Source organism: Enoplosus armatus, chromosome 15 (assembly GCF_043641665.1).
Source record: "Enoplosus armatus isolate fEnoArm2 chromosome 15, fEnoArm2.hap1, whole genome shotgun sequence".
NCBI lineage: Eukaryota > Metazoa > Chordata > Actinopteri > Centrarchiformes > Enoplosidae > Enoplosus > Enoplosus armatus.
Window position 1 is genome coordinate 21,830,298 of NC_092194.1, and position 10,000 is coordinate 21,840,297.

Consider the following 10,000-nt stretch of genomic DNA (forward strand, 5'->3'; position numbering starts at 1 on the left):
TCATAAGACAGGTTAACATCATGAGGTTTTCCCTGAATCCTCCAAGACCCTGATGCTTCTTCTATAAACAGCTGAACATTGTAGGTTTATTACCCAACTCTCAATTGTTAATACCTCTTACATTTTACTTCCTGGTTGAGCTTTTAACCGCTGTACATAGAACATCATGTGTACGTCAGTGCAGCATTAGGCTCATTTATTGTTGTGCATTAAAGGGTTAACGTAGCTGCTGCTGCTAATTCAATCCTCACCTGCAGATTACGCCATGGCTGACGTGTGCATCCTAAAACAATGGAACTGCACGTCAGCCTGTGATTGGTCAGCTTGGGCTCGTTGTCAGGTGTCTGATTTTGGTGGCGATTGTTAAGAGTGAAGACAACTTATATACGTCTAACGGAGACATCCCCACTGAACCCAGATCCTGCTGGAAAGGAGAACCGTCATCACGCCGGCGTTTTTTTTTTTTTTACACTGAACCAAACAAGCGTTCGAGAAGCAAAAGCGTCGTGTGACGTATAACAAGGAGCTCCCGGACCTCGTCGTCTCCCCAACTCTTAGACAGTTTCGCTGTAGGTTAGCTGCTAACTGCTGCTAACTGCTGCTAGCTGCTTTTTCAATCCCCGGTGGTCGGTCGCACACATCCTGCCGGTTCCCCGACAAAGATGCTGATTCAGCTCTGTTAATACCTCCGCTGCTGGCTTAAGGGTGGGACAACAATGCCCCCCCACTCCGTGCAACATTCCCACCTTGAACAGGCTGTATTAGAGGGATTGCCGCTCTCTATCACATTGAATGAATGAACATAAACATAAACGGTAGTCTACTATTCAGTAACAAGGACAGCAAAACAGAAATAACCTGGATGCAGCTCGCCGTCGCTCACAAAGTAAAGAAACTCTTTGACTGTGATGAATACGATTAAAACACGAAACATCCTGATTGTGTACGACACATCTGTCTGTCCATGAGAGGAATCCTACACTGAACTACAAATAAAACCCCTTCAGACACACCGACGCGGTGCAAGATGTGCTGGACATTTCAGCCGCATTTCCTTTATGTTTAAATCACCTGATATGTCTATAAACACACACAGTGTGCTAGACTGTAGCATGGAAAGGTAGTTAGCATCAGTCTCTAGTTGGTTTAAATGGTTAAAATGTCACCTGAGGATAATTGACTTGTTAGAGGACAAAGTCATTTCCTGTGGAGGGCGACAACATGGAGAGCAGCAGTCTGGACCAGGACTCGACAACACACACAGATACATGTATGCACATTACAAACAAATACCTAGCTAAATATATGCACACGGAGGCTAACACACACACACACAGGGAACGAGTCAGGGTGTGTGTTAATGAGGAACCCAGCATGGACGGACATTGATGAGGCTCATTGACGATTAACATCTCATTAGCATCTCGTTAGCTGAGAGGGCAGGCTAAGCGGACACAGGCAGGCGAGCAGCCACCACACACCCGAATATATCACGGCAAGGATCAGTTTGACTGCAGACACGAGAGGTTAAAGGTCAAAACCACACAGCACCTTTTATTGACATGTTTGAAACATGACAAATTCCGCATTTTCCAAACATCCAGAGATTCCAGTGAACTTGAAGACATGTGCAAGACATCCTGTAAAATGTAGACATGATGAAAACAGAGCATAGGCACAGCCAATCATCATCGTTTATCCAACTGAAAAAAAAACTAGGTCTATACATATATATATATACAGTTGTGTTCAAAATAATAGCAGTGTGATTAAAAAGGTGAGTAAACCTCAAAATCCCTCAAATAAATTGTATTTTAATGAACACAAATGCACTGGGGACACAGCACTTTCTATTTCAAAGCAAGAAAATTGGAAAAAGTAATTGAATTTGATAATATTTTACAGGAAGTCAAGAAATATAATGTTCAAAAAAATAGCAGTGTTGACATCTGTCTTTACAAACTCAAATGTACTGTATAAACTAAGAAATGCTTGAAGATTCAACTTTCCTGAGAATCATAAACTAATATTTAGTTGCATAAACACGGTTTCTGATAACTGCTTCACATCTGTGGTGATGGAGTCGACCGACTTCTGGCACCGGTCAACAGGTATTGCAGCCCAGGACGATTGTACTACGTTCCACAATTCCTCTGAATTTCTTGGTTTTGCCTCATGAACAGCATTTTTCACGTCAGCCCACAAGTTTTCTATGGGATTAAGGTCCGGGGATTGTGCTGGCCACTCCATTACTTGAATGCGGTTTGTCTGGAACCATGATTTTGCTCGCTTGCTGGTGTGTTTGGGGTCATTGTCTTGTTGAAACACCCATTTCAAGGGCATTTCCTCTTCAGCATACGGCAACATGACTTCTTCCAGTATTCTGATGTACTCAGACTGATCCATGATCTCTGGTATGCGATAAATAGGACCAACACCATAGTACGAGAAACATCCCCATATCACGATGCTCGCACCACCATGCTTCACCGTCTTCACTGTGGCTTGAATTCAGTGTTTGCAGGACGTCTGACAAACTGTCTGTGGCCCTTAGACCCAAAAAGAACAATCTTACTCTCATCAGTCCACAAAATATTACGCCATTTCTTTTTAGGCCAGTCAATGTGTTCTTTGGCAAATTGTAACCGCTTCAGCACGTCTTTTTTTTAACAATGGGACTTTGCGGGGGCTTCTTGCTGGTAGCTTGGCTTCACGTAGACGTCGTCTGATTGTTACAGTCCTCACAGGCAACCTTAGATCTTCTTTGATCCTCCTGGGGCTGATCATTGGCTGAGCCTTTGCCATTCTGGTTATTCTCCGATCCATTTGAATAGTCTAGTTTTTCTTTTTCTTCCTCACCTTTCTGGTTTTGGCTGCCATTTTAAAGCGTTTGGTATCATTTTAGCTGAACAGCCTATCATTTTCTGCACTTCTTTATAGGTTTTCCCTTCTTTGATTAATTCCTTAATTAACCTGTTTTTTTCACATTATCAATAACCTCACTTATTGAACTCAGCACTGCTATTTGTTTGAACACGCCCCTTTCAGTTAATGATTCAGTTTCACAGAATCAGCAGCATGCACGCCATGCCTGTTGGGTCTGTTGGTTTTCTATACCTTTACTAAACCTTCTACAAACTTACTTGCAGTGTAGAAGTTGAAATTTTAATAAAAACAGTGATTTATCTTGCTAGTGATGTGGGACTGCTATTATTTTGAACACAACTGTACATATATATATAGTTATTAATATTTATAGTTATTATATTGGCCTTCCTTTATTATTTCTTTCTTTTCTTATCTGTTGCTATTTGTCATCTTCTTTCTGTCCGTCTTTCTACTTCCTGTCTCACTCCCTCTCACACGCATCAGACAATTAATATTAATAACAGAAATACAGTCATATATATATATATATATATATATATATATATATATATATATATATATATTCAGAGTGGATATAACAGACACACACACACACACACACACACAGGCGTGGTGTATCAGCAGCAACAGTAGGGAACCACATGTAATTAACCTGCCTGACCTCCGGAGTATTAATGCCTTTGTGTGAGTGTGTGTGTGTGTGTGCTTGAATCAGTGTATTGTGCTCAAGGAGTCGAGTGTTCTGCCATGATCTTCACATAACGACAGCATTAGACACACTCACACGTGTGTGTGTGTGTGTGTGTGTGTGTGTGTGTGTGCTGTGGAAGTCGAGTGTTCCGCCGTGATCTTCACATAAATACACCATTAGACACACCTACATGTCTGTGTGTGTGTGTGTGTGTGTGTGTGTGTGTGTGTGTGTGTGCAGACAGACTTACCTCTCCATATATCTGATGTTATAAGACACAACCCTCCTGTGTAGTACTGCAGTAGTACTACAGACGGATACATGGTGAACCGTGGCTGTGTCTGAATTCACTTCCTACTTACTACATAGTGCACTTTATCGACTGTCCGCCATTTTATTTGTGTGTGTTCTCAGTACATGGTTCCCTCAGAACCTCCACTATTCAACAAAAGCAGTGGTGTCCGTGTACATGTACTCTGCTTTCTGCCAACAATCCCACAATGCAATATTCCACATTTTATCCATGAGGAAATGAGTGCTGTTTAATGTTCTTTACGCCCGTCAGCGATGACGATTAATGTCTGAAATCTCAATTTATAGCACAGAATATGATCGTGTCACCGTCTGTCAGGATGTGTAGTGGTACTGCAGTGCTGGAAGCAGATGTAGTAGTAGGTATTAGAAGTAGTACTGTGTGTGCCTTTAGACTCTCCAGCAGACGAAGGCAGATGAAGTCTTCACCAGAGACATGTGAAGAAAGATGGATAGAGCGTTGCTGCCAATTTGGCCCAGAGGGCAACTGTGGTACTGCAGCAACAACGACAACCTCAAAGAATCTGTGTTTTAACAGAGACGTGTGTTAACATGACTGGAGACCTCGAACGCCACGCGAGGTCAACTGTGACTCTTTGTACGAATGTTTGGACAACTTTCCAAGAGCCTCGGAAAGTTGTGTTTGTGTGTACCTCAATGTAAAAGGCTGCTGAACAGCTGGAGTCCTTCCAGTCAGTATATGCAGAAGTTACTTCTGTCAACAGACCTGCTGTCTCAGAACACGCTGCCGTCCATCACACCTTGTACCTGTCTGACCTCTTCCTGCAGCTGCAACATCATTAGATTTCAAATGAAAACCTCTGTCCTCTGTTCTCTCTTTTCAGTCTCTGGACGGGTTTGTATTTGCACTAAACAAGGAGGGACGCTTCCTCTACATCTCTGAGACCGTCTCCATCTACCTGGGACTGTCACAGGTGAGTCATACACCAGTCTGTCTGTCTTCCTCCCTTCTGTCCCTCTCTCTGATTGTCTCTGTCTGTCTCTTCTGTCTCTCTCTCTCTCCATCTGTCTCTGTCTGTCTCTTCTGTCTCTCTCTCTCTCTATCTGTCTCTGTCTGTCTCTTCTGTCTCTCTCTCGCCCCCCCCCCTCTCTCTCTCCCGTCATTACCAAAGACAATTCCCAACAAATTAAGGCTCATTTCAAATCTCATCAGCTTGTCGGACGGTTGTTGATTTGTGCAGCGAGCGACGACGCATATTTTATTGCCGTGTGTGTGTGTGTGTGTGTGTGTGTGTGTGTGTGTGTGTGTGTGTGTGTGTGTGTGTGTTGGGGACACTTCATTGTACTTTGTCAGCTTGGTAACGAGTTCGGCGTCTCAATTGGTTCACTCTCCACCAGTTCCTGTTAATAGAGACAGGCGTCCATCCTGAAGGTCGACATATCGACCTTGGAGGCGCTAATAAGTCAGTATTGACAAGCTGTGTGTGTGTGTGTGTGTGTGTGTGCGTGTGTGTGTGTGTGTGTTGAATTAAAAGGGATTTTCCATCCGTCACATTTCCCTGTTGTCCTCATAGCTTCTGTCAGCTTGTGTGCACACGGCCAATATGTATTAATGAAAACAGGAAACAGGTAACATCCTGTCATCGCATGTTTAAGAGCAGAGAGTCTTGTCTGTGATGTTCTTCTACATGTCGTGTTGTTGTTGCTGGATGTCTCAGATGCAGCTGTCGCCTGTCAGAACTGGATTAACACCCTGTTGTCAAAGTTAAAAGTTCTTCTGTAGAAGATGCTGCTGTTATTCAGCTGAGACTCACATCCTGGACAATACAATATATTACAGTAGATATTTCACTGTGAGCGGAACTCTTTACTGTCTGTGCCAACCTGCACCTCCCCCTCTGTGCCCCCCCCCTCTCTCTCCCCCTCTGTGTCTCTCTCTCTCCCCTCTCCCCCTCTGTGCCCCCCCTCTCTCCCCCTCTGTGTCTCTCTCTCTCTCCCCCTCTGTGACTCCCCTCTCTGACCCCCCTCTCTCTCCCCCTCTCTCCCTCTCCCCCTCTGTGTCTCCCTCTCTCTCCCTCTCCCCCTCTGTGTCTCCCTCTCTCCCCTCTCCCCCTCTGTGCCCCCCCTCTCTCCCCCTCTGTGTCTCTCTCTCTCTCCCTCTCCGCCCCCCCTCTCTCCCCCTCTGTGTCTCCCTCTCTCCCCTCTCCCCCTCTGTGCCCCCCCTCTCTCCCCCTCTGTGTCTCTCTCTCTCTCCCTCTCCGCCCCCCCTCTCTCCCCCTCTGTGTCTCTCTCTCTCCCCTCTCCCCCTCTGTGCCCCCCCTCTCTCCCCCTCTGTGTCTCTCTCTCTCTCCCTCTCCGCCCCCCCTCTCTCCCCCTCTGTGTCTCTCTCTCTCTCCCTCTCTCCCTCTCTCTCCTCTCTCTCCCTCTCCCCCTCTGTGCCCCCCCCTCTCTCCCCCTCTGTGTCTCTCTCTCTCCCCCTCTCCCTCTCTGTGCCCCCCCCCTCTCTCCCTCTCTCCCCCTCTGTGCCCCCCCTCTCTCCCCCTCTGTGTCTCTCTCTCTCCCCCTCTCCCTCTCTGTGCCCCCCTCTCTCCCCTCTGTGTCTCTCTCTCTCTTCCTCTCCCCCTCTGTGCCCCCCCTCTCCCCCTCTGTGTCTCTCTCTCTCTCCCTCTCCCCCTCTGTGTCCCCCCCCCCATGTCTCTCCATTAGTTTAATGTGGACTCTTGTCTCTATGAATTAGATATCGGGACCTCTCAGATATGGGACCGAGGAAAAAAGGCCAATCAGTTTACCAAATTAAAGAGGAAAGCACATCACCCCCCCCCCCACCCCCTCCTCTCTATGTGTCACTGTGTCTCTCTATCTCTCTCTACCCTCCCCCCACCCCTCCTGGATTAATTCCCCCACCAAGATTGATTGATGATTTCTATCAAATAATTGATTAATTGTCAAATTGGGTCCCCTAAGCTTTTCCGCCAGCTCTGCTGAGCTGGTTATCTTGTTCTCTCTGCTTTTATCAGCTGCTGAAGAAGTGGCACGCCGATTTCACAAAAAAGTGACAGAGAGAGAGACAGAGAGAGAGAGAGACAGACAGAGAGAGAGAGACAGAGAGAGAGACAGAGAGAGAGAGACAGAGAGGGAGAGACAGAGAGAGAGAGAGAGACAGAGAGAGAGAGACAGAGAGGGAGACAGACAGACAGAGAGAGAGACAGAGAGAGAGAGCTTGTCTTTGCCTTGTACGAGTCTCACCCTCTAATCCTACATGTGTACACAGAGTTCGTCAACCTCCATCCTCTTAATTGCTCTTCCTTCCTCCTCTTCTTCTTTAATCACTGCCCTTCCCTCTCTTCACTTTTCTTTTTAAAGGAAGGAAAATATATCGCTAATTATTTTTCAACTTTAATTAGATGGTGGCGTGCAGGAGAAATGGCTGGGTGGCGGGGAGGTGAGGGGGAGATTTTTTTTAAGCCTTTTGACAAATTGACGAGGTTATGAATTTCCTCGCTCGGTGGCCGGCGCTGAAACAATCTTCAGGCAGATTTATGTGGAAAGAGGATTTGCCGGTTTAACTCGTTTCTTTGCCGTCTCGTCGGGGAGACGGCGGACGTGGCCGGCCAATCAAACAGGCCGTTAATAGAGTCATTAACAAAGAACGCAGCTGTAATTAAACACGGCTGCTGAGTAAAGTTAAAGTCCCTCCTCCCCCCAACTCCAACACACACTCCTCTTCTTCTTTATTTTACTTTCTCTCCAGTTTTTTATTTTAATTCTTTGCAGTAAAAAGTTGACGAGCTGCAGTTTGTTCTGACTGAGGAGAGAAACACGTTTCATTAGTTCTTTATTGGCAACTTTCAAACATCAAGTCCCTTCAGTACATAAAGAAACTTCCCCAGTATGAACACACGTCAGCTGGTGTTAAATACACTGAAGAGGCTGTGATGAGGTCAACATGATGCAGACAGGAGCTCTGCTTCATGCATGACGGAGATAAAAGACACGTCTCTGTCCGGACGGCCTTTACCTTTTCAGCCTTTCTGGTCATGTGACTGCACGACTTCCTCTACAGCTGTAGAAGAAGTGGAAGCAGTTCCCCTCCTGTTGTTGTTCAAAAAATCGGTTATTAAATTCATTCCTCATCGATGCAAACTTAAACTGTTGAAGCAGAGTCTTCATCTCTCTCTGTCTCCAAGCTTTTGAAAATGACACGTTCATTTATAAAAGCATATTTTATTACGAGTAAACTCAACGTGATGTAGACATAATATGAAAATATAGACATGACGTGAGAACCTGGGTAACACAGGCAACATACATGTAGGAATATAAGCACGAGTACGATGTAGAGACTCCCACCGACGGCCTTCTTCATGAAGCGGTTTCTCACAGTTTGAACTCAGAAGGTCGACGCGTTCATGAACTTCTTCTTTTCGTTTGTTTTCATGAGCACATTTACAATGAAACAGGTGGATGAAAACATTCTTTCCTTCTCTGTAGAGGCAGACAGCAGGAGAATCTGTCGCTCTGTAACACCCTGTTGATCCAACAACACAGCGCAGTGTGTGTGTGTGTGTGTTCATGTACATATAAATGTTTTTATGTGTTTGCGTGTGTGAGTCTGTTTATGAGACCAGGCAATGCTTGCAGCTGCCCTCTTAGTGATCTAATTGAGACGTGTGTGTGTGTGTGTGTGTGTGTGTGTGTGTGTGTGTGTGTGTGTGTGTGCAGCAGATGGCTGTGTGTCCTCTGCCTGATGGTCCAGAGGAAAATAATAACTGTGTCGTCCCGGCCAGACCCAAATTAGTCTGCTGGATTCTCGCCCGTTACGCCCAAATACGGTCGGCAGCCAGCTCCGCTCCATGCCAGGCCGGCATATGCAGCGGCGTGGGAGAGCACACACACACACACACACACACACACACACACACACACACACACACACACACAGTGCATGCATGACCTACAGGTAACATGAAGAATTTGGCTTCGACGCTGAGAACAAAGACGCATGAGAAATGAAAACAAGTCGTTGTTGTTTTGGAGAAGAGAACTGTGAGTTTCTTTGACTGATATTTGTATTTAATTTAACTTTGGAACAAAACCTCAGGAGCTCTGGATGTGACTCAGAAAACAGACGTTACACTGAAGCTGCTTTAAAGACACTTAATCCAAATAAAAGCACACGTTGTATTATTGTAGTATTTATTTTACCACTGAATACACCGAGGTCATGTCATCCGGTTTATAACAACATAAAGATGATGCCATGCTAATGAAATACTACACATGTTGGGCTTTTCAAGGCTGACTCCAATTTATTGATTTGAGGCGAAAAAATAAAAATCAAGTCAAAAGTGAATCGTTTATTATTTTTCATCAATATTATATAACTGATATAAGATCATAATATAAGCAGATAATCGTGCAGATGAACATGATGTGTTAGGAGTTATACAACATCAGCTGATTTCTGTTGTTCAGTGTGTGTGTGTGTGTGTGTGTGTGTGTGTGTGTGTGTGTGTGAGCTTTTAAATCCCTCTTTCACTCTGATGTGTGCAGGGCGATCGAGATACAGCAATGAGTCTCTCTCTCTTTCTCCTATTGTTCATTGGATTGAGTTGGCCTGCTTCCAGATGGGGTGTGTGTGTGTGTGTGTGTGTGTGTGTGTGTGTGTGTGTGTGTGTGTGTGTGTGTGTGTGTGTGTGTGTGTGTGTGTGTGTGTGTGTGTGTCACAGAGGTGTGTGAAGCGATTTGTTTCTCTCTTTGTCATTTAAAGAGGCTCTCCAGTGTTCAGACCTGCTGACACACACACACACACACACACACACATGCAAGGTCATTCTGCTCACACATGCACATGAATGTTATTGCGCTCACTACACACACACACACACACGCGCACACACACACACACACACACACACACACACAGGGTCATTGGAAAGCGAGGCAGAGCCTGATCTCTGCTCTCTTTCACTCCAATCCACATTCCCTCAGAGAGGGCTGGCAATAATACACACACACACACACACACACACTCCTCCCAGTATTCCCAGTGGGCTGCTGCTGGTCTGCAGGGGAACATTGAATGAATTAGCATTAAGCAGCTGCAGCAGACTGTCAGACTGCCGGCTGCTTCCTTCCTCTGGTCTC

At 45.5% G+C, this 10,000-nt stretch overlaps 1 protein-coding gene across 1 annotated transcript in view; it reads left to right on the forward strand.

Annotated features, from left to right (window-relative positions):
- The window catches only part of LOC139297582 (neuronal PAS domain-containing protein 3), a 244,485-nt gene that overhangs the window by 165,925 nt on the left and 68,560 nt on the right, over positions 1 to 10,000 (forward strand). The window contains exon 5 of the mRNA XM_070920323.1: positions 4,738 to 4,827. Coding sequence (XP_070776424.1) covers positions 4,738 to 4,827 — 90 coding nt within the window. The remainder of the gene's footprint in view (positions 1 to 4,737; positions 4,828 to 10,000) is intronic.